At 38.5% G+C, this 25595-nt stretch overlaps 1 protein-coding gene and 1 pseudogene across 1 annotated transcript; both read right to left on the reverse strand.

Annotated features, from left to right (window-relative positions):
- Positions 1–1604: 1604 nt before the first annotated feature.
- LOC101851552 (cytochrome b-245 heavy chain) lies at positions 1605–25462 on the reverse strand. The gene is made up of 16 exons (XM_005090588.2): positions 25356–25462; positions 21964–22059; positions 21202–21312; positions 19464–19548; positions 18573–18718; positions 17034–17134; positions 15948–16028; positions 15359–15473; positions 14494–14586; positions 12975–13109; positions 12497–12615; positions 11132–11168; positions 9319–9401; positions 6593–6785; positions 5981–6108; positions 1605–4561 (listed from the first exon to the last, which is right to left on the reverse strand). Exons 1-16 carry the CDS (start codon positions 25398–25400, stop codon positions 4438–4440), a joined length of 1692 nt encoding a protein of 563 aa, XP_005090645.1. The 5' UTR covers positions 25401–25462; the 3' UTR covers positions 1605–4437.
- On the reverse strand, positions 7111–7249 carry LOC118478392 (annotated as a pseudogene).
- Positions 25463–25595: the final 133 nt, after the last annotated feature.

A 25595-nucleotide genomic window follows, 5' to 3' on the forward strand; every position in this document is an offset into this window, starting at 1 on the left:
ACGAAAGACGCGAGTATCTGTACCAAATTTGCTAGTATTACTTTACTGCTAGGCTTGCAAGCGATCGATAAACACAGATCTAGGTTTGTGGGTGGCCGTGTGCTCTCATAAATTTTAAACGTACACATCAAAAAGATTTTTTAAAGTACAATAAATTCACTTTTTGCCTTAGATTTGCAGGTTATTCGAAATTAAGAGTAAGATGGGAGAATCGGGGAATAGAAAATGTGAGAAAAGTGACAATCGAAGACCCGGTGTCTGAAATACGTCGAGTGCGCTGGATCTAGATCAAGAGTGTCCACTAACACAGAGACATTAGGCTGCTGTCCTGAGAAACTAGCTCAGCTGAAAATCAGTGCTGACAGTAGGAATGCATACCCCGTGGCAACGAAAGGGTTAAGCAGTATTTACAAATCTTTCAGTTTCAGGAGGCAATTCCCAAGTCGGCAAGGTAAGGCACAAAGGTTGAACAGTTGTAAATTTACATAGAGAGTAAGAAACAATATAAGCACTTTAACACTGTATATTTTGTTCTTTTTTGCACCAAATTTCAAAACAACCTGATACTGTTAGAACAGGAAGATAATGTTCTGAGCTGTTCCCTTCCTTCCTCATCTGTGCTGGGCCATTTTACCTTACAAACAAACGGGGCGGAAGAACCTTGAAGTCTGTGTCTAACCTAAACATTACAATAAAAAAAGGAATTACTAAAATGAAATCAATTCGTAAACTCCACCTCAAGGGCATGAAAAAGGAACAATTGGCTATTACAACTATACAACATATAATATAATATAATATAATTTGGTATAATCAATTTATGTTCCTTTGAAATTAAAAACATTTTAAATCCCGACATGAACTCAGTAAACACAAAATTATCGTACAGTAATATAATTAATGCTGAAACAAATTTCCCTCTAGCAATCTACCAAAACAGCTCTTCATTTAAAACAAAGCTCAGTGTTTCTTAAAAATTATTTGATCTACTACAACCGCTACATGTACGAGTCTTGCAGGACAGTGAAATAAAAGCTAGCTTTACATTTGGTTCAGAATAAGCACATGTATATTGGCATTAGAAAAAAACTCCCCAATAAAAGTGAACTGTTAATGGAATGTAAAAATTCTGCTGGCCGTGCAAAGATCACTGATTGTACAAAAAAAGGAAGTTAAAGAACTAGCATTGTGAATGAAGAGATACTAGTGGAGAAAGATCTACAAACTTGGAAAAAACCAATAGTCACTGAATAAGTAGGTGTACCAAGATACTTGTATTTCTACAAACTTAATACATATCTGATCATCAATCAATAGGATCATCCTGAGATGGGCAGTATTGAAACTAAGATTTCACAATGAATTTGAATTTTCACGACACTAATAACAGCTTCCGTTGAAGATTTGCCCAGGAATAAATCCAGATATATTACTATTACATGGAATCTGTGCATGTAAATAGTTAACTTAAAATACATATGTACAAAGGAATGAATGAACAGTTAAAACAACAACTCAAGTATGCAGTGTCCAGCACCACAGTGACTGACATCATGAAGACCTGGCATTGCCAAACATTTTATATATATATATATATATATATATATATATATATATATATATATATATATATGACTCTCTCCAACGCACACCTGGCATTGCCAGATATGTCTATATATATATGTGATTAACGACTCTCTCCGACGCTCAATGGCACTTTTAACATGGTAAAGTAATGTTTCTTGAACATCAAACATAAACCAAGAGTTGAAAATTGAGTAGGATAAAAGTGAGTCGTTGGAAAGATTCAAACAATGAAACTTGCAGTAGCAGTACAAAAAAAGTGTACAAAATTTTTTTCTGATGTCATGAACACTGAAAGAAAAGCGTACCCTCTGTGCTTACCTATCATACAAGCAATTTTTCTAAAATTAGGTCCAAAAGTATACCGTTTAGGTAGTGTCTACATTCTATAACGTTAGAGAACGTATACAAGTTGTCTACGTTCTCTAATGTTAGCAGAGAACCTAAAAATAGCTCACCCGCTCTATCTAACATGGAAACGAGTCGACATTGCTGCTTCCACAGTGCTTACACTTTATTTTCGCAAGCTGTTAAGTTTACTTTCGTGAAATTAAAATGCTCGCGAAAGTAAAGCTGTCTTCAGTACCGCATCTTGCCTTTACAGCGACGTTAAACCCCTAACAAGCAACCAACACCTTTCATCATTCCATCGAGATGACACCACCCCCCCCCTTTTTCATAATAATATGTCGTAGGCCTACACTTTTCACCCAAGGAAGGTGCACTCTGATGCTTCCCCCCTCAACCCCCCCTAAAACTTAGAATAAGTCACTGAAGATCAGGCCGTCTGGAATGAGTATTTAGAAGATAGCTTGCAGTTTACATACGATTTCGTATTCCTACCTCAAAGTCAAGGTAGGCCTATGTGATACAACATGAGAGACCATAAATGATACCAAATTCACATGTGTGGAAAAACATTGCCGATTTGGTGTGTGTTGTAACATCACTGTCATAAAATCAAATCACGTGGGTCAAGGTCAAGTCAGTCATATCAATGCTGGGTCTACGATAGGCCTAGATCTAGATCTAGTGCATAAAATAACCCAATTCAATGAGTGGACTGGCGGACCTATTTCATGTAGATCTAATGACACAACATAATGTAAACCAATTTGAAAAAGAAAAAGAAAGATTGAAAAGTAGCCTAGCCTTATCCGGAAGTTCAAATAGGGCCCTACAGGCTTAATATTGTTACTTTGTTTTATTCGTTAGAGAATGTAGACAGCTTGTATACATTCTCTAACGTTAGAGAACATAGACACTTCCTACCGCTTATTACACGTGCCACATATATAGCCATGATCGAGCCCAACAAAGAGGAAGTAATGCAGAAAAAGATTTTCATTTGAACAATTACCAATGTTCTAAACATTAGACCATTGGTGGGTGGCTTTCCTTCTACTCGTACTACTGACATTTCAAGTCAGGTAGGCCAGTCTGAAGAATAAGGGAGAAATGTACGAGACCAGCAATAAGCTGACTAGTACCACCCATGTTGAACCCTCTCCAGCATGTTAGAAATTCACCCAGATTTACGCCTGACCTACAAAAAAGGATCACTATTGAAGTTAAAAGGATACCACCAGTATTATACAAGAGGTCATGTTATAGGTGAGTACATAAGGTATATTATAGTGACGAAGACATAAAGTAGCATTATTTGCGTATTTAGCACCTCGGGATGATTGGAGGCCACGGGGGGGTACAGTGTTGTTGGCCAATGTGTTCCTGAACAACTTTGGGAAAATCATACACCTTTATCTGGAAGAAGTGCAACACAGAAATTTGTTCTGTCTTGAGGTCTGCATGCAGTGGAGGCATACAACTCCCCCCCCCCCCCCCCCCCGCAAAGACACTAACCAAAATTGAAGTAGACCTATACTCAAGTCAATGTGTTCCTCTATACAGTGGAGCCTGCACTAAGGAACCATTCATAAATGATGTCACTCAGAGGAGAGGGGTGTGTGTGTGTGTCAGTGAAAAGTTGACATGGGGGGGGGGGGGGGTCCTTACAAGGTTGACGTCAACTATGATGCTCTCAAAGGTTGGGAAAAAAAGAAGAAAAGAAAGGGGATCACCTGTCTAAGATTAGGACTTTTCTCCTCAACAATGGTTCAACAGGTTCAACTGCATGATTCATATATTTCAACATTTGGACTCATGGTTCCATTGTTGAAGTATCAACAGCAAACTTGTTATTTCAAGACACACGCGTCATAATTAAAAATAATTTCTTCAACACTATGCAAACAGAGAGCCATCTTGTACTAATTCCAAATTCTGACTTTTGGAAGTTTTTGTCGCATCTAAAAAAAGGCTTTTAAAAAACCTTCCCTTTGCCCCAAAATCATTCTGGTCTATGTCCAAGTTTCATAGAATTTCAGTTTCATTTTGCATTAGCCCCTGCTTTCACTACAGGATTTCAGTGCTTTCAAAAAGTGATTTACATAAAAACGGAGTTAGCACAAGACAGCCCTAAGCTAGCCACTATAAAGGCTACTATTGAAAGTTGAGGTTTTGAAAAACAACCAAGCAAAAACGAAAATGAAACAACCAAACTGTGCTATCTCACCCATATTATATCCCAATTTTTAAATACGTCACATGAAAAAAAGTCAACCAAAGAGACTAACCGGTACATACAAATAAAAAACACAACCACTGGTATCCAATCTGACTTTCTCATTTTATGGGAAAACAGAATAGTACAATACCTGGACTGTGCAACAACCACATAAAGCTAAACAACGTGCATGTAAACCTATTCTCCACTGGCAAATACAAAGATAAAAAAATAAACACTTGGCAAGTAACCGGTACAAAGATAAGTGTGTAAAAACCAGCCGGGCATCAAAAGTTCTCTTTGTTGTAGTAGAAATAAGTTTTTGACTCTGAGCTGGAGAATCTGTTACAGTGTTTGTGCAGAGTGGAGGACAAGGACTTTGGTCCGCAGAAGAAAACACCGATCCTCTCGCTGAGGAGACAAAACAAGATGAAAGGAAAAACAATGAGCCAATAATCAACAGAGTAGAAATTTTTGTGATAGAAAAATTCCGGTATATGTTCTTACTCTAGTTATTCAATATTTTTGCTAGTTATCTATCTATAGAAGGTTGAAGGGTGCAACTGGAAGGTCCTGCCTCTTTTTTTTCCTTCTGTTGTTTCTGTTGATCTTCCATAATTATTCTCTGCACTAAATGACTTTCATTGTGCCAATTTGTCTTACTTTAATCGAATGCAAAATCTATAGAAGTAACGCAACATTTTACAGCATTGTTAAGACAGACATTAAACATTCATTGGCTTCAAACTTTTAAATAATTGACTCATTGAAGACGCAAGTTTTTCACCGAGAATTTCCTTGGAAACGCACGATTTCTACCTTTAAAAAAAAAATCAGTGTGATAAACCTATCAACTGTACAGGTAAAAAATTTGACACAAAGTAAGATCATCATGTTTAATTACATACAATGTATTTATTTTTACAAAACTTTGCAAAAAATTTTGTTTTCTGTGAAAAAACACATTATACGTAAACGTGAAAAAAAACTTTTTTTTATGTGCCAAGCACATGGATGTCAAAATCGACCGTTGTAAAATAGAATGGTTTCAATCAAGTAATACAAAGTGATATTATCTATAAGAATAGTGACATTGCTCGGAGCATTGTCATCTCCTGAATCAATAATCCCGATCGCTTCATTGGTAGTGAAAGGAGCATCCAGCAGATCTCTGTTTCTTGTTTATGTAAAAAGTAGGTCAGGTCAATGTGTTTTGGTACACTGCTTATAGTAGACAATTCGGGTGACCAATGGTCAAAGGGATACCACCACAATTAAATTAAATGGTTTAACTAACACTGGGAGTCATTCCCTTTGAGATTCTATTAGTTTTTAGGTACCCCCAAAAAATGGTACGCATCTTCAGCGTTTGTTGACCTGGCTGGGTCCCGGGACCCGACACGTCTTCAATGAGTTAATAAGTAACAGTAATTAGCACTTCACTGCAGGCTTGACACTGACTGTTGCAGCCTGGGTGCTCAAAACTACTTAACACCTGGGATCAAGTTTACAAATCCTGCTTCAGACTGAAATTTAAACAATGTTATCTCTTCAAAGTGAATCTTTGTTCACCTTTCAGTTTCCCTTTTTCCAGTGTTGTAATAAATTTCTTCGTTCTTGAGCATTTGCAAAAAACGTCAAGATTCTGAGCTTTTAAAGCATGAACCATCTGAACAAAGCAAATAATAATTGCAGCTGAAAGAATGTCCAGATTTTCATACATGTGAAAAGCAGGATAACTTTGTGATCTCACTCTAAGGACTAAAATTAGGCCCATAAAAAGTCTTTGGAACCAAACCATTAGCTGAGAAATCTTGGACAGTCACTCACCCTTTGTGTGATTCAGCTTGTTCTTTAAAAATAGTTTCCCACTGTGGACGGCCGTATTGAGTCTTGTGGTGAAGTCCCGTAACAGCATCGTAGTCGGAGAAATCATCATGAAGCATGATGTTCCTTGCCTGAAACAAAAGCTCAAAGTCAGGTCAAGTTTCTCCAACACCAAATATGATTCTAATCTTGGTCCTAGTGGGCACACCGTTAGCTCAGTTGGTATCATGCTGGATTATGGAGACAACACCGGTTCGGAACTTGGGTTATTCTGGGGGAGTTTTTAAGGCTCTCCAGACACCATGGTGACTATGTTCAGTCCTATCGGAGATAAACATTAAATTTAGAAGTCCTGCCTCAAAAACAACCATACAGTGTTGAAAGGGGAGTAAAACCATTATTATGAAAAACAGAAGCGACCGTCAAACTTCAAAAGTATAAAATCGGCGTCAGAATTATTTCAATTGTATTTTAGTAAAACTGAATAAAAATGGTAACGATTCCACTAAATTCGTAATGATGGGCAGCCCTGCATAAAAAGTTATTGAGAGATAAAACTTTTTTAATAAGTACCAAAATTCACAAAGAAAGTCTATTATCATGGATAAAGCCTACCTGATTGGCATTCCAGCCACGGGTTAAATGTATGTTGTACTGCAGAAAGTCTGGCATGTTCTTCTGCCTCATCTGTCGCTCAAGGTCAAGAAGAAGACCTTGAAACCATTCGAACGCGCTCGTATCAGGGCACACCCAGTAAAGGTAGACTTTCTTCAAGGACACTGTGGCCTTTGGGTCGCAAAACTTGTACCTATAAAAAACAACAGTTTTTGCTTGGTTTCTGAAGTGACTTGAAAAAATAAACCCTGTAAGAAAGTGCCAGGTACTGACTGGGAGTTCACACAGATTTTATAAATAGGTGACACTAAAAAGCTTTCCAGCTCATTTATTTGCCCACAAATTGACCAGAGGAATACTCTACTTCAGTAAAGTAGCTGCAATTCTAACAGTCAGCATTTCAAAAAGTTATTGGGATGTGATTTCATCTTGATAAAATTACCATGAACTGTTTAAGGGCTCATTTTGACTTTTTTTTTTTTGCCTTACAGATATTGTTCACTTTCTAAATTGTTGTCATAGTGTTGTTATTTTCTTCACCTTCACTTGCTTTCTGTTTTTTTATATTCGCAGTGGCTTGGAAGCCATGTGTCAGACACTAAGCTGATTAAAAACAGGTACTGCACTTAGATCTTGGCCAAAAGGCAGAGAAGTGATTCCATTCTCAAATACCTTTCCCACAGCACCAGCCACAAACGTTTTGCCAAGAGAGTTTGTTTTATTGTTTTAGTAAGAGTTTTACGGCAGTTGCAACACAATTAGATCATATATATGCTGAAGATGACAGGTTTTACATGAGAGTAACAAACACAAAAAAAGAAGGAGGGATAAGGACGATAGATATTCGATAGGAAAGAAGGAGCAAACCACACCTTTTAGTTTTAGTAAGAGTTTTACGGCACTTGAACACAATAAGGTTATATAAGTGCAGAAGATTAGAGGTGTTACAAGAGAGAAACTAACACAAAAAAGGAGGCGAGATCAGGGCAATCAATGTTTGGTAGGGAAGAAGGAGCAAACCACACTAGAGCACCCGCCAACCACCCACAGTCAGGAGAATAAGGCCCCAAAAAATCACTGTTTTGAAAAGCAGAGAAGAGGGTGTGGCCCAACCTGTAGAGTATTCAACATTTGGAATTTTCTCTTTTACTAATTTCCATAAACGATATATACCTCAAATCAGAACACAAGCACAAAAAATATATCCTCATCTGACTAAAAACCATAAATCAAGTTACATGACGTATTGCAACATAGATTTGTTAGTTTTAGTTTTAGTACAGGTTTTACAGCCCTCGCAGCTGCATAAGGTCATATGAGCGCCAAGGGGTGGATGTCAACAGAGAAGTCCTTACAGGGAATCAGACTTACTCTGCTCACCTCTCTAGCTTCAACAGCACAAAGTCTGCTTCAACTATCAAGGCACCTGGAAATAATGGGTCACAAGAGTGTGACAAACATACAAAAGAAGTAGAGGAAAAAATGACGATAGTACGGATTAGGAAAGAAAAAGCAGCAGTTCCCCGTTGTAGATCAGGCACAGTTATGAGCGTGACATGGATGAATCAGCCCATTTACAATTCTACTGTGCATGAACGAGAAATGTCCTCTCTTTGGGAAAGGCCTAAAGACATTTCAGTCAGTGGCACCGCCCCGGGGGTATAGATTTGTTAATGTTTGTTGTATCATGCCTTTTCAAGAAAAAAAGCTATAATTCCTAATCCAAGTACCAAGACTTTTACCATAGGGGAGTAATTGAGAGATGAAAAAAAGTAAATTAAATTGACACACGTATAGCAATATTTCTCTGACAAGCAAATTAATTCATGTTCAAATCCTGAGACCAAAATTTACAACATCGAGAAAATATATTGTTCAAAGCATAACAGAGAGAAAAGTGTGAAAGAATTAGAAGCACAGAAAGAAACACATGTACATAAGAGGTGGGCAAAATCCGGATAAATATCTGGATAATCGGATTATTCTCAATGAAACATCATCCGAATTCAGACTCTAAAACTCTCTTTCCTAACCCGTTTGCCGAAGTGGGTGCACCCATTTGTGGAAATGATTCTAACCCGTTTGTCGAAGTGGTTCTAACCCATTTGCAGAATCGGTTCATAACATATTATATACCGAAAAAGTGCACTAACATATTATCCGGATTTTGCTAAAGCGACTCTTTGCCCACCCCTAATGTACATGCACAGTACAAATAACCCTCACAAGCCATACTGATTTTTGTCCCCCCAGGGTAAGACCACAACCATGACGTGTCTGTATCAGAAGAGGTCAGTAAAGCAAATAAATGAGATCCTTTGCCCGTATCAGAAGAGGTCAGTAAAGCAAATAAATGAGATCCTTTGCCCGTATCAGAAGAGGTCAGTAAAGCAAATAAATGAGATCCTTAGCCCGTATCAGAAGAGGTCAGTAAAGCAAATAAATGAGATCCTTTGCCCGTATCAGAAGAGGTCAGTAAAGCAAATAAATGAGATCCTTTGCCCGTATCAGAAGAGGTCAGTAAAGCAAATAAATGAGATCCTTAGCCCGTATCAGAAGAGGTCAGTAAAGCAAATAAATGAGATCCTTTGCCCGTATCAGAAGAGGTCAGTAAAGCAAATAAATGAGATCCTTTGCCCGTATCAGAAGAGGTCAGTAAAGCAAATAAATGAGATCCTTTGCCCGTATCAGAAGAGGTCAGTAAAACAACTAAATGAGATCCTTACCACACTGACTTGAGTACGGAGGCAAAAGGCGTGACGCCAATCCCACAACCAACAAGCAAAGCTACATCGTAGCCAAACACATCCTGAAATACCAAGAGCATGCACAGTGGAACAACTCTGATCAGGACATATGGCATTTTGCAAAAAAAAAAGATTTTTCAGTATACAAGAAAAAAGACAGCAGTAGCATCATTATATTACAGGGAATTCTGATCATGGTATTTTGGAAAAAAAAAAGGTTTTTCAGTGTACCAGAAAAAAGACAGCCACAGCACCAATATATCAATTTTTTACATCCTCTCTGATAATGCCTTTTTAAAATTATTTTTTTCTGCATTGGGACAAGGGCTGAATGTGAAAGAGCTGCTGGATGAACAACAGCAACAAAACAACCACAAATTTTGTTTCCAATGCTCATGAAGTATGGAGTATGAGTACAGAAACATTTTTGCAACGTTATTCCACAATCACCGAAATCAGTTTCTGGGGGTCTCAAAGTACCTCTTACAATGTAGTTTCATTTTGCTTGGTTATTTAGTTCCCAAGAATTTTTAATTGGAAAAAAGTCTCACATGCCCAAGTCAAGATTTTTATTTCAACTTCTTTTTCTTAACTTTTCTTAAAATGTCTGCGGTGCTTGTAGAACAACACCGATGATTTCATAGTTGAAATGTGTTATTTCTTGAAAAAAGAAAAAAGAAATTTCTCGTACATTTTTATAGATCCAGTAACAACAGCCGCGTTTTCACCTCTCAACTTTATGTCATGAAGTGGAAATATAGATCAATATATATGCACACAGATCACCACATGCAAGAAAAGAGGGACATTTGCAAAAAGAGGAAACTGCTGAACAGTTTGTTTGAGTAGGTGTTTTACAGCACAATTCCTGGTGAAGAGTATATTTCTGAATATTGATTTATAATGAAAATCAAAATATAGTAAAACCCTGATAACATGAACTTCCACGCATTCTACAGTCCATCAGAATTGCAAGTTATGGTGTATGAAATAAGAGAAAATCTACAATTTTAAATTTATGTCACTCTGTAGCACAGTGTGGCACAAGAAGTAATTCCCTTGTAGTCTTTGTATTAAATATTTAAATACAGGTAGTCCCAATTAAAATTTCACCATAAACTTAACCAAACATCCATATTTAACAGTTGTTTTTTTTCATCGTTGTCTTTGAGCAAGAGAAAAAGTAACCTACTGGCAAATATTCATACATCCTAGCTAGTTTTTATTGTGATGAAGGCAATTATGTCACTACTTAAGAACTAGAAAGAAAGTAACTGTCTCAAAGCAATAAATGCATTGAAGTCCATATTCCAATGTCTTTTTCTTTCCAACCTTCCCTAATGACTGCAGACACCAATTGACAGACATAACAGTGCTCTATCCAATCTAATCTTTGGTATTCACACAACAGGAAGGTCTCAACCAAGTGGATTTGGCACAAAAATAAAACAAAAAGATTTCTTTACGCAGAACTGCACCAATACAAGGAAGGAATAGTAACTTTGGAAGCCTCATCTGCAAAGAAGCATTAAATTGTCTCACTGAAATGCATTAAGCTCTAATTGACAGTTATAAAAGAGTACTGTATCAAATACAAACTCCATATAAAGGAAGACATCTACCAAGACATGTAGATTCTTTTCTTTCGTTATAGATGCTGTGAAGTTTAAATATCCAATGTTGCCAACCAGGAGTAGCCTGAAACTAACTATATGCTACAACACTTATCGTTCCATATAGAAAAAATGAAAATCAAATACATTCAAACCAGACAATACTTAAAAATCTTTACCTCTGTAGCAGTTCCAAAAGGTCCATCCACATAGATCCTGAGGACACAAAATAAAGCAAACAAAATTAAAGGACAATATGACACGTTGGCTTTTTAAAAATGTCAGCTATGTGATCAAGTTCCTTTTTAGTCGAAGAAACAGCTTGTAAACCTTTCATTTTCATAATAACATGCTTGTGCCTGGGTGTATAAATATTAACTATAATTACGAAATAAGGTCTAGAGATCGCCATGTTTACTGCAGATTAAAAAAACAAACCCCTTATGATAGTTTATACATATATAGAAGAATTATACTTATCTATAACACTTCCATACACAACTACAAAAATGATTTGGTAGATGTGTACCACAATGAGGGCCAAGAGTTGCAACACAAAGGGAAAAAACACTACGTCCTTTCTACATTGTAGAAACATGCATATAAACAATAAGCTTGTGCAATTTATAACATCATTTTTCTCTTCATTTTAAGCATTTCACCAAAATTTAAACAGCATGTTCAATCAAAACGTTTGAGGTGCATGCTCAATTTGTCTTTAACACGTTACACCCTAACTCGCCCGGGACCGCCCGGGAATTCCCTTACGCGCTCAAACCCCGACTCGCCCGCAACCGCCCGTGCCGACCTAGCGTCTTTAGAAACGAAGTCTCACCTTGATGAGACTCTGGGGCTGAGATTTTGATTTGCATAGTTATTGCAAAAAGTTTCTTTCGTTTGATACCGAAACGAAATTTTTTGGGCCAGTAGTTTTAGTATTAGAGCTGATAGAAGTGCGATCCCGTTACATGTACCGACACTTCGTAGGTGTCTCGACATGTTGAAAAGTAACACAATTGAGTTCGAAAAAGGAAATAACGATGGATTTGAGCAAAAACAAGCATATGACAAATCAGATGACTCAGATATTGATGAAAACGTTGTAGCAAGAGTTTGGGGCGATTCAGATTGATAAGACGTAGAAAATCTAGAATTTAGATCTAGGGCCCAACCGCCAGGCTGAGAGTGAGGGTGACGGGTCGGACACCTCGATTGAACTAAAGTTAGAACATTTCCAACAGTTTGCGCATACACAAAGTTATATTTTTCTGAAACTGCATTCATTATTCGTTTTAACTTTTATTTTCTCAGAATTTTTGGAATTTGTTAAGTACTTTTAAAATGCGTTTTTTAAAGGCAACTGTATTCACGGGAGGTGGGTTCCTTCCCCTTGCTTAGGATCTAACAATGGACTTCCCGTCCAGACCTTTACGGTGTAATGTGTTAAAAAAACACTAGATAATGTTAAACAATTTCAAAGCACTGCTAAGATTTTTATTTTCAAAACTGTGCAGCCTGGTACATCATAGTACAGTTTAAAGTACCGTGGCATCTTCCAGGCCTCTTGGAAATCTCCCTCATCCACATGGCACAGTTTGGCAACAGCCTCAGTCCAGTCACCAACTCGCCGCACGTGGACAGAAAAATATTCATCACCTGGTGCCTGGAAAGTGGGAGAGACAGAGTTGAATTGATTCATTTATACATAATTTGATTAACTTTGATTAAAAATACCATGTGAAGTACTAATATTATTAGTACTTCACATGCTCTGGGTTTTTGTTGTTTTTGCTTTTTATTGCAGTTTTCTTCTTAACTGGTGCTGTAATTATATGCTGAAAAACTGATCAATTTCAGTCTGTCCATGGTTTTTCTATTGAGCCCCATTTGGTGACATTTTGGTAAGACGTTTTGCATTTAGCTTTACCAGCTTAATTGAATTACAAATTACAATGAATCTCTTATCACTGCTTACTCATAAGCAGAGCAAAACAGGTGTACTGGTATCTAGAGTGCTCTTACTGAAGTCAAAGTGAACGGATGCCACTCAAGTTTGGAGACAGCCGGACACTGTATGAGGATGTACTGGCCTGGGGCAGCCCTGAAGCCTTTCTTCTGCATCTGGAGCTCAAATACTTGGGAGGGGTGAGTCACAACCTGGGGGGGGGGAACAACCAGCAGATAGAAAATGGGAACCCGACAGGGTTTCCAATAAATTTCATACACGTTAACTTTAAAATTGTATTACATTCTTTCAAACAATAGGTCAAAATAGATTCTTGTGGTTTATAATTCGCTGTGATCACTAGACAAGCCAGAATCAGGTGAAATAAGTGAACAAACTCAGTGTATCCTAGTGAGTGTAGGAGAATAAGGGAGCACGGGGTGTATATAAACAGACGGCGAAGGTTAAACCGGCCTTCCGAGCCACGACTAAAACCTAGTCTGAGCAGGGATCGACGCTACTGGTGGGTTGACACAGTGGATGGAGCTCCGGACCTGTACGACCCACACTCATCGTTCCCCGCTCGAAACAGTGAGTATTGAAACCAACGTAGATAGACTAACGAGTAGAATCTAGGATTAGATAGCACTTATCATCTCATTACAATTCTTTTCAAAAATATCAAAATAGATTAAAAAAAAAAAATCAGAATAGATTCTTTTCAAACAGAGATCAGCTTTATGTAGCAATAAAGTCGCTTTACTCAGCACACTACAGGTTCAAGCCTCCATTGAATCCCATAGAATTTTACTTTCAAGAATTTTTCAAGGATCTCTGAGACTGCTGGCTAATTCATACTAGAGATTGATGTTACAATTTGAGTACTTAGCTTCAAAAACTAATCTGTGTTGAAAAGGGCATTGCAAATAATTAATCATAAAAAGGTGGGGTAAATTTTTTTACCTGCAGATATAAACCTATGATGTGGTGTACTAAAATTCACCAAAGGTTGTAATGTCTATTATGCTTTCACTTATTGCTGCCTTGTGCTTGCCTGGATAAATGGTTCCGGATTTTTGTTTCTGTAGGGATGCACTGGGATTTTGTAAATATAACTAAGAATTTATGAAGTTGCATTAGTGAAAGACAGTACATAGACTGGGGTTAAACAGAAAACAAACGAATTCCTCAGAGAAAAAGCACATCATGACTTTAAGTACTCTTTTTTTTTTTTGGTGTTTTTTTTCCATTTTAACCCATCGAGGTTCAATATAACAGAAATAAAAATAAAACAGGAAAATAGCATCCCTACAGTTAAAAATAAAAATAGAAGTCAACATGACATTAGCTTAACACTGAGGTTTATGACCATGAGTAATAGAAACAAAAGCCTGAATTCTGTGCAGGATTGTATTTTAGTTGTGAGATACAATAGTCTGAAATGAATTCTGAGCGATATCAAGCACACAGTGTCTATATACTTTTTACTTTAAAAATTGGGGGCATGGGAAGGGGGGGGGTGCATCGAGGAAGAAGAGAGTCACAATATGGCATGGACACATAAACACTGAATGTGGAATGGTTGGCGGGCATTACCTTTGTGATGACCACCCTCGTCAACCCGCTGACCAGTCGTGCCAGTCGCTCCAACAAGTACAGAATCGCTGGAGCCACCAGCCACTTCCAGCTCTGTGGGAAATGTAGGAAAGATAATCAGAATAAGGCTTCAGGCACACGAGTAATCGTTCCGGTCAACTGATTTTCTTGTTATTAATATACTACACAGAATAGAACCAAAGGACTTGGGAAAGTGCTATTGTATCGAAAGATACAGGGAGAGAGGAGCAGAGGAAGACAGAGTACAACATACACAAATGGCCTAAACAGCTTTATGATCAAAAACACAATTAGGAAAACTGAGCTGATTAGGAGGACTAACAATAGGAAGGAATGGAGAACCATGATCAGCAATGTCTACTGCAGACCTAATACATAAAAAAGAAGAAAAAGAAGAATACACAGAAGCTAAAGATACTAAAGGCAATTGGCATCTGTTATTTAGTTTGAGTGACTCTTTTTGAGTAAAGATAAGCATATCAACATAATGAGGTTTATTTATTACAGGGAAAGAGTAAGACAGACAGACAGAAACAAAAGAGGTAGAAAAAAGAGGAAGGACCTACCAACCACTCAATCTTATATTTACATTATACACCAACCAGCAATACCTCTAGCAAGAACTTCTTTCTCTTATCCTTAACCAACCTTGACAAAACCAGACACAACAGAAGGAAAATCTCATTAGGATGTCCACTTTCAACAACATGGCATTTTGACAAAAGGCCCAAGCCTGAAAGACAGCTGGGAGTGGCAGCAATCACCCATCGTGTGAACACTAGACACATAAAAGTATTAAGTCCCTAAAGAGGGCAACGAAGGCAACAGTAAGATGTGAACGTACAGCCGGAGGAGTTCCCTCAAACTGTGGCACGTCGCACGGCTTCCCATCCCAGCGTTTCTCACTACAGCTTGGCACGGGGTGGTTAGACAAGTTACTCTGTTTGTGGATGATCATTCTGGGAGGCAATCCAAACACATGGAAAGTGATTAGCAGTTATCACTATAAAAAGAATATACTATAGTTGAATCTGTTCCTACAACTACCTGTCCAGGACAATCGCCTGTACAAACGACCACTTCTTACTTCCTCAATAGCTTTCTTTTTCTATTGAAACGACATTGTCTAAGAGGGCCACCTGTCCAAGAAGACTGCTTTGCTCCTTGACAATGGGTGGACATCTTGGACAGGTCTGACAGTATTTTAAAAAGTAATAACAGTAATCACAATACAATTATTATTATTATCATTATTACTATTGTTATTATCATTATTGCTGTCACTACTATCATAATTATCATAGTCAGTAATATAACTAATTATTATTATCTTTATTACTGTAACAATACACATTTGTAAACTCCCACCACAGGACTCCCACACTTGCCACATGAAACCTGGTTTGCTCATACAGGCAAAACTGGACACTTACTGGGCTCCATGCACAAGAAAACCAATGAAGAAGATGATAAACACGTGGTGGGTGAACCAGAATACTTCAAAGTACGAACGTCTGAAACAAAATGGCAGGCAAAAACTTATAACACTTTTGAAATACAAATAACAACATCACAGACCTATCTTCAAAATTCCCATATTTGTAAGCACTTATACTATCACCGTCTTACAAGAGCCAAAGAAATTGAGTACAAAAAAAATCTATAAGGACATGAACATTTTATACTTCAGCATATTTCGTGTTCTATATATATACTTTCTATGCAACGAATGCTAAGCTGAAACATCTTTTGATCTAGAAAAAATTAACCATAATTATATCAAGGTTTTTATCACTGTAGGAAGTGACCCTTCTAATAATACTAGATAGCATTTGTATAGCGCAAATCCCCGCTCAACAGCAAGCTCTATGCGCTTCACAATCTATACTATTACCCCAGCAGACCTGAGAGCATTCTGAAACAATCTCAACTTCCTGGGAAGCATACAGTACAAGCAGCAATTTATAGGTGCTAAAAACTAACATACTGACAAGATCTTTCACTGTCTATGGCTGGGTACCCATTCCCACCTGTGTGAAGTGAGGAAAACTCATGTAAAGTGCCTTATAAGGTATGAGTAAACTGATACTATATGAAAAAATACCAACTACAACTACAAAATCAACTTTCTAGCCATAAACATACCATTACTGTATGATCACCACAAAAGGTGTAAAAATCAAGACTCTCATTAAGTATCACGCTTTTAGGCCTAATCCCTTTGTCACAGGGGAACAATAATAAAAAATATCCTAAAAACAAGTCAAAACAATTTAGCCCAAATCAAGGTTACCATAATTTGACGTTACCAAATCCAGTTACCAGCAATCAACTTTTCAAACGGTGACTGGTCATTCACGGAAAGCAGATATTGTGTGAGGGATGCACTGTAATTATGTCGTGCTGTGATTAGGTTAGTCATTGTCTGTGACTGTTCAACGTATATCAGTCAGAGATACCAAACGTTCACAACTTCCTATCCTTCATGTATCAAAACTAATTATGCCCCTCTTATTCACCTGATAATCTCTGTTGAGGATGACACAATGATAATCAGACACAGCGTAATGATGACGCCACTCACTCCAGCCACAGACTTGAATACTTCACGAGTGGGGTCCTAAGGGGAAAATTTTAAAAATAGAAATAATAGTGGTGGTAATAATAATAACCATACTAATAATACCAATGACAGTGCTGAAAATAATAATAATGATATAATAATCATAATGATAATAATAATAATACGAATAATAATAATAATAACTTCTACAACAACAACAATATATGATAAAAATCATTACAATAATAATTTTTTTTAAAAAGCATTTGTAATTGCACATCGCTGCTCAAGAGCAAAATCTATGCACTTTACAATCTATATTATTACCCTTGCAGACCCTCAACGGGGGCTCTCATGGCCTAGAGGTTAAGGTGTTCGCCTCTCATTCAAAGGTCCCGGGTTCGAATCCGGGTAGCGACCAAAAAAATGTTCTTCTCTAAATTTGTCTCCTTTCACCTCCTTTCTTACTCTCTAGCAATATTCTGTCGCCTGCTTTCGTCTCCTCTTTCTGCCCCCCACCCATTCACCTCCTTTGCCCCCTCCTCTGAGCTCCTGATTCTTTCTGCAGCCTTTCTACTGCTACTCATAGGCTTCTTCTTACTGCTGTCTTTCAGCCACACCCCTGATCTTCTGGTAGGAAAGATCTACACCTAGCCTTCTCGGACAACGGCGAAAAATCTCGGAGGTCCCGTGTGCAAGTTGTGCACGTTAAAGATCCCTTGGTGGTCTAAAATCGATAAGAGTAGGCTTCGGCCGCCACCCGGGCAAAATTCAAAATTTCCTACCAACGAAAAAGGATTAGGTGTGTTCCGCGCGCTCATATGACCTTATGCAGTTGCGAGCGCCGTAAAACCCTATACTAAACAAACAAAACAGACCCTCAACATCTCAGAAACATTCTCAGCTCCTGGGAAGCATACAGTGCAAGCGGCTGATTAAATGTTCAAACACTAACAAACTTATAATATCTTTCACAGACACATTCACAAAAAAAACAACCTATGCAGTATATCACAGCAACATCTTATCTTCTTTTCACTCCATTGAGAGGTGAACTTTGAAATTTTATAAAATTATTTTTGGGGAGAATGTATCCAGACCACAATTAAGAAGTATTATTTAAAAACTTTAAAAAGACAATAAGACTAATTTTTAAAAAATGCATTTTTGTGAAGTGTTTTTCCAAACCAATGAAAAAACCCACCTAAAATCCAATCAAGATAGACTACTCTGTAAACATTTCTTTTTTCTTCTCTATTTCAGTAGGAATGTACACACAGCCTTCATGACTTACCAACAGGAAACAAAATTTTAAAATAATTCTGGATAATTCTAATCCTATAACAGGCAAAAACAGAAACTGTCAGATCTGTGATGAACTATGGCATACATGCAACATCATGCGGCTTATAATTGAAATAAGACCTTTAGAAATTTCTAGTAAGAGGTAACCCCCCCAATCCTGGACAACACCAAAGAGAGGATTGTTACTCACTGGATCCGAAGACCGGATGGGGTTCACCCACGTTCCATTGGGTGATGACGGAAGGTGGGTTAAACGACTTCTCAAGTCATTGCCGGTAATCCTATGGGCTTCTGCTAACTTTTCAAAATTGAAGCAGTGAGCACTTATGTGGATGGCTGAAAAAGTAATGTGAAATTGACACCAGTGTCTCAGAAGCATCCGTTACTTAAGCCACTATTTGAGATGGCCACACCTGTGCATGGGACATTTACAACATTACAAGAATGATAAAATGTTTAGATTTAGTAAGAGTTTTACGGCACTTGCAACACAATAAGGTCATATAAGTGCCAAAGATTAGAGGTGTTACAAGACAGTAACAAACACAAAAAAGAAAGAGGAGAGATAAGGACGATAGATGTTTGATAGGAACGAAAGAGCAAACCACACCAGTGCACGTGTCAACCACCCACAAAATTATAAAATAAAGATTATATCATAAACACGAGCTAAAATACACTATCCCGTCCTTATTCACCACTGACCCATCAACTCTAACAGCCCACTCTTTTTTTTGGCTTATGACACACTTCCAAAGCAAAATTCAAAAGGATGCTATGTATGTGTGAGTGGTGTGTGTGTGCGCGGTGTGTGTGTGTGTGTGTGTGTGTGTGTGTGTGGGTGTGTGTGTGAGAGAGTGTGCTGTGTGTGTCTGTTGTGTGAGTGTGTGTGTGTTTGTGCTGTGAGCGTGCAAGTTTGTGTGTGTGTGTGACTATGTGCGTGGAAATATATATACGCATGAATCAATTTTTGTGTATATGAGTGACAAAAGGAGGGTGAACTGAAGAGAATGGATAGACTGGGAGATAAAGAGAGAAGGCAAAATACACTTTCAGTTTAAACGTATCCTAAAAGCAGTACCTGTATGAAGACAAATCATGTAGGCAATATACTTGTGATAAGTAATATTTTTGTCCAGCTGTCTGCGCAGTATTTGGGGGCAGCACTGAAAATGAAAAAAAAAAGAAAGAAAAAAAATACAAGAAAATTATTACATTGAAGAAATTGACTTTGATAAAACGATAAGAAACGACATATTTATTAACTTATTCAGCGGTACTGATGAGAATTCTCACACAGCTGGTTTCCGCCTGTTTGCGTTTGAAGAGAACTCTTTCAACATTGCCTCTTTATGAAGCTAAAAGTTCAGTAAAAGAATACCTCCTCCCTTATTTATAGTCACCTGAGTAAGAGGAAAACTCCTCTAGATATGTTTGATTTCTTTTATAGTGTCATTTTTATTTAAACAAACAAGGGACATTTGCTTTTTGGTGTGATTTTCCAAGGTCTAATGTTGCCGAGGTTCAGCTTTTCACAATGGCCTCCAGTAGTTGAAAATGAACGATCGCAGTCCTACAATGTTTTTTTCCGATATAGAAGCTTTACAGTTGTTATTGAATTTTGATCAACAGTATGTTCAAATATCTAGTTCATCAAGTGATAGTCCTGACAGCGACTTTGATTTTGATGGCAATTGTGAGACAAGATATAGGCCAACTGGTACTCATAGGCTCATCACTAGATCTAGATCCAAGCACTACAGCTATTGCGAGCAAAGACGAGTGTAGATTTAATAATGTATGTTAATGAAAGTCAGTGTTGTCACAATGTAATGAATTCAGAGTTGAAAGAAATGTTTTGTGCTATTAATTCAGTAATGGATATTATGAAGAGGTTGAAACTTGCTCCTACACATCTCAAGTCAAGATATGGGTCATATTAGATTTTTCTCCAGCTTTTCCTGCTTTTCTACAGATAAGGCCAAAAATATTATATTTGTTTTTCTTGTTACTAACATCTTTCCTAGCACAGCTATGACAACATATCTGTACAACTGTGTTGTCTTGAAGTTTGTTTGTATTTCTGATTTGGTGCATGTCTGCTGTTGTGTAATTTTCATACTTCATTTCATGTTCTCCTTGGCAATATAAAATTTAAACTTACATTGGCATAAAATCTTCTACACTCACTACTATATTCAATACTGAGTAAGCAGCAGAAAAAATTTTGACGATGAGTGTAGTGGCTTTTTTAAACTCTCACCCACTTTTTGCAACATTTTCTTGGAAAGGATCATGACAGATGCTCTTGAAGATCACGAATGAACAATCAGTCATGGGGGGAGAACGATTAATAACAGGTTTTGCAGACGACATAGACGGCTTTGCGGGACAAGAACAAGAATTAGTCAGCTTAGTAGACCGTCTTGAAAAGACCTCCACAGCCTACAACATGGAAATCAGTGCTGAGAAGACCAAACTGATGTCTAACAACAGCAAAACCATCACAGCGGACATCCAGGTCAACAACCAGACGCTTGAGACCGTACGCAGCTTCAAATACCTGGGTGCAATAGTGACATATGAAGGATCAAAACCAGAAATAATCTCCAGAATAGCACAAACTTCAGCAGCAATGTATATCTCACAAAGAAGGTAACAGCCTGCTAAGAATTTGATTGTTACCATCCTTATCAATGCATAGTTACCCATTTGTAGCATGTCAAACTGAGGACAAAAGAAGTAATCTTATCATTACCATTCTGGAATTTTAACTTTATCAAAAATTTCCATAATATTGATACAAAAGTGATACTTACATCACAACATCCCCTGATATAGCTGAAGAGTTTCCTACATACAGGTAACAAAATCAGCATCACGTTGAAGTTAAGGCAAGCAGCACTGGCACGGGCCCAGCACAGAGAATTCTGAAAGGCAAAAGTTAAAGCCTCTAAATTAAAAAATGACAATCAATTAATTTTCAATATCAAAAACATTTCTGTAGCTATGAAAATACAATTCGTTCAAAGAACTGAGAAGCAATGAACCTTCAGGCGTCGATGTGCTTCTCCTAGAAAGCAAAAGTGTTCTTGGATTTTGTTACAAAACGAGTAACAATTTACACCAAAAACCTCCGGGCCAATATGAGATACACGAGATAACATGAAAATCAAAATCAACTGAACTGGATAAATCACTTTACTGGTTTTCAGTGATACTATATATATATATATATATGCATATGTAATTTTCCCCTCAACAATACAATAGATTGCTGTCTTGAACAGTTTCAACTGTATATATATATACAGTTGAAACTGTTCAAGACAGTAATCTATTGTATTGTTGAGGGGAAAATTAGTTGTCAAAGACAGATGGAAATCTTAGATACACAGCGTTATCACAAATTGAAAAAATACAAGGAGGAGGGGGGAAGTGGCTGTTTGTACAGGTGATTGTCTTGGACAGGTAGCTGTTAGAGTAGGATCAACTGTATTTATGTAAGCTACACTACTTGACTACCTGTAATTTTAATCAAAAGGGAAAAAGGAGAGTACAAAAAAACAACTAATACAAACCCCAACAAGACTCCGCAGGTAAAAGTACTCATCAGCATCTCTGTAGCTCACAAATGTCACAGCAAACAGAATGACATTGATAATGATCCATATGCCCTGTAGGAAAATCCCGTTTGTTTACATAAGATACAGAAGTGATTGCTACTTCATAAGGACAAAAATGGCCATAGATCTATTATAAGCTAAGTGAACCCTACCACATTAGCCTGTAATATTTTTCTTTTTTGGGCACTGTTTGGGAGAAATGGTCCCGGCCTAACCCTATAGACATTTATACACAACATTGAAAACCGAAGTCGAGTAAAAGTACTGTTAAACTGAGTTGCCTGCCAAACCTATTTGAGACTAGATCTATTTTCGGCACTATTCTGAATTCTAATGTTTTTTTAGTGTGCTGAGAACAATTTTGGAACTAAAAACTGCCACAAACTATTATTTTGTGAATTTAGCAGGGGGGCAGGGGGAGTCCCCCCATCACCCCCTTTTTTATAAAAGGCAACTTTCAGTTTTGTTTCCCATTGATCATTGTGTACATAATGGAGGCTATTCGGACTCAAATTCCAGTGCGCGTGCGCAATCACCGGTTGTACCGTAAGCGAGGTCTATACTCGAGTCCGAATAGTCTCCCGATGCTATTCTGACTTTAAACTACTGGTAGGCTATTACACTGCGTTTCACGACTACAAAGGGATCAAAATATAAAATTCATATATATAATCAGTCCTTATAAGACAGCCCCCCCCCCTCTCTCTCTTTCTCTCCCTCTCTCTATATTCCCTCCCATACCGTTGCCCACTGCCCGGCCCTACTATTATATTATCCTTTGTAAAGAAGACCACAGTTCGCACTGGGTCACCACGGTCGGTGTCCATTTGTTGTCAGTTCCTTGGCCAGATCGTACAAACCGAGGAAGGCCAAGGTCGAATTGCGTGTCTGCTTCACATCCAGTACACCTAGTGATTGTGCATGCGCATTGGAGTTTGAGTCCGAATAGCTATGGCCATTAAAAATTACATGCGACTACATGCAGGGCGTAAACCGGGCTACGATTGGCTGAACTTGCGGGTACTCTGGGAATTCCCAGTTTCGGTCTCGCACCTTTGACCATCTTCTCACAGCGGGTTTCAAAGTGCTCATGAGAACATGAAGAAAGAAGAAGAAGACGAAGAAGAAGAAGAAGAAGAAAAAGAAGAAGACGAAGAAGAAGAAGAAGAAGAAGAAGAAGAAGAAGAAGAAAAGAAGAAGAAGAAGAAGAAGAAGAAGAAGAAGAAGAAGAAGAAGAAGAAGAAGGAGAAGGAGGAGGAGGAGGAGGAGGAGAATTGAGGAGGAAAAGGAGGAGGATCTGAGGTGTAGATGGAGGAGAAGAAAAGAAGAAGAAGAATGAGGAGGAGGAAGAAATGAAGAAGAAGAAGAAGAAGGAGGAGGAGGAGAAGGAGGAGGAGGGAGGGAGGGAAGGTAGGGAAGAAGAAGAAGAGAAGAAGAAGAAGAGAGATGAGGGGGAGGAGAGGAGGAATTAGAGGGGGAGGAGAACAAGAAGAATGAAGAAATAGAAGGAGAAGAAGAAGAAGAATCTAGTAGTAATACAGTGGAACTCGGATTTAACGAGCTCGGATTCAACGAGAACTCGGGATTCTACGAGATGAGATAGATTCCCCGGTTTTTTTCTTCTTAAAAGTCAATAAAAATAACCCGGATTCAACGAGCACTTATATTAGCGAGCTCGGATTCAACGAGGTCGCTTCCAGGGTGAAAAGCCCCCGCAGATGTGGCTTCGCTCATTCTTCTCCCAGAACGAACTTTATCTATTCCCGAATTCCCGGAAACCAACCATTGCACCTGCATCGTACCAGCCATTGCACCTGCATCGTGAACCAGTATTCACCTAGCCGATTGCATGCGACCAATCAGCGGCCTCTTTTCATACTGGTCAACAAATGCATTGTTGGCACGCGCACGTGTCTACTCTGGCATGTGTCGGGGTCAGATGGGCGGCCTGCACACGTGTGACTGTATGTGCGTGTCGGGGAGGGGGGGGGGGGCACTAGCGGTCCGGCGTGGAACGTCGCTGATACAAACGTATCAGTCTTTTTTTTTCATCTCGGCAACTGATCATTATTACAATGATAAGCTATACGTAGATCTACGTAATGAATTGTGTGTTGGTCTATGGAATCAAAAGTTGCCGTATGGTAGGCTCTACACAGCATCGCAACTTTTTGGTAAACAATCGAGATGACACAGGCGTGTGTGCATTTGAAAGAATCGGGGCTTTTTTTACTCAGCTCATAATGTGCAGACATTTCAGGCACTACTTGTGACTTCTCTTTATACTTTACTTGGTCAGTGCCAGTTATACAAAACCTCATGTTTGCTATTATAACGAACACTCGGATTCAACGAGATTTTAGGTCAGGCCCGGCGACCTCGTTGAATCCGAGTTCCACTGTACATGTTACAAATTAGGGACTTTTTCGTTTCCCTCTACCTTGGGAAAGAGGGGGAGAGGGAGAGAGAGAGCAGAGAGAAAGAGAGAGAGAGAGAGAGAGAGAGAGAGAGAGAGAGAGGGAGAGAGAGAGAGAGAGAGAGAGAGAGAGAGAGAGAGAGTGGGGGTGGTGAGAGTGACAGAGAGGGGGTCGTACTGTCGCATCGTCGAGAGCGCCAAGAGTAGCCTACCATAGGCCTAATGTATCCGTGGGTCACAGGTTCAGCCAATCGTAGCCCGGTTCACGCCCAATGTAGTCACATTTTTACAAATTTATTTTGGCTGGATTTAACGTTGGAGGACCCACCATGTTTACGTGTGTATCAATGTGCACTAGCCATAACACAGTGGGGCTTGCTCCCCTGGCAAAAATAATATAAGGCGCTTTTTCGGTAGTTCCCACCCCGCAATTGTTATTCTCGGGTTTTGGCCCCAAGAGTAGGGGGGTTTCAGGGGGCCCCCCTGACCTAATAAAAATACGGTGGGGGGTTTCAGGGGGGCATGATAATTTGATGTTTTGCAGTTTTTAGGTTTGATATCTTAGCTCGCGGCGCATCAAACGTATAGATCCAGTTGTAGAAATCTAGATATCTAATCTAGGCTCAAATAAGGGGGGTGGGAACTATCGAAAAAGACACCAAGAAAAAAACACAACCTTCACGTTGGCAAATCATCAATTGAAACGGGAAGGCAATTTCCAAAGAGTTCTAGATCTAGATTAGAGTCTACAATCTAGATCTAGATCTAGATTCTAGATCTAGATAAAAAGCTAGCGTGATTTCTGGATTCTAGATCATTCAAGCAAGCCCCCCTGAGCCCTGAGCCTGAGTGAACACCCCCCTGTTATGGCTAATAAATATCTAGATTAAGAATCTGCTGTCATCACGGGGTAACAAAAAATCATCCCTACCACAAAAATCCATCTCGGTGCATCATTTTTATTCCATTTGATCATGTTTACAATGAACAAAGCGACTCTTTGTTTTGTTTCCGCGACAAGCTAAGCTTGGGACCAGGCTAGGACTAGGAGTGTTTGGGACGGGAAGTAAACAAACTTGTAGTTACGCCCCTTTATATTTGTAGGGTTTCAAATGTTTTTTGTGATTTTTGCAATCTTTTTTTCAGTACAATATAATATTGTAATTGAACT

This window comes from Aplysia californica, unplaced genomic scaffold, assembly GCF_000002075.1.
Source record: "Aplysia californica isolate F4 #8 unplaced genomic scaffold, AplCal3.0 scaffold00019, whole genome shotgun sequence".
NCBI lineage: Eukaryota > Metazoa > Mollusca > Gastropoda > Aplysiida > Aplysiidae > Aplysia > Aplysia californica.

Excerpts from the sequence above, each read along its gene's own strand:
- LOC101851552 (XM_005090588.2), bottom strand. The coding sequence starts at position 25,400 with ATGATCAAATGGAATAAAAATGATGCACCGAGATGGATTTTTGTG. Across the intron at positions 16,029-17,033 it reads TCCTCAACAGAGATTATCAG|ACGTTCGTACTTTGAAGTAT; the intron begins GTGAATAAGAGG and ends ATTTTGTTTCAG. Across the intron at positions 6,109-6,592 it reads GTGGCTGGAATGCCAATCAG|GCAAGGAACATCATGCTTCA; the intron begins GTAGGCTTTATC and ends CTTTTGTTTCAG.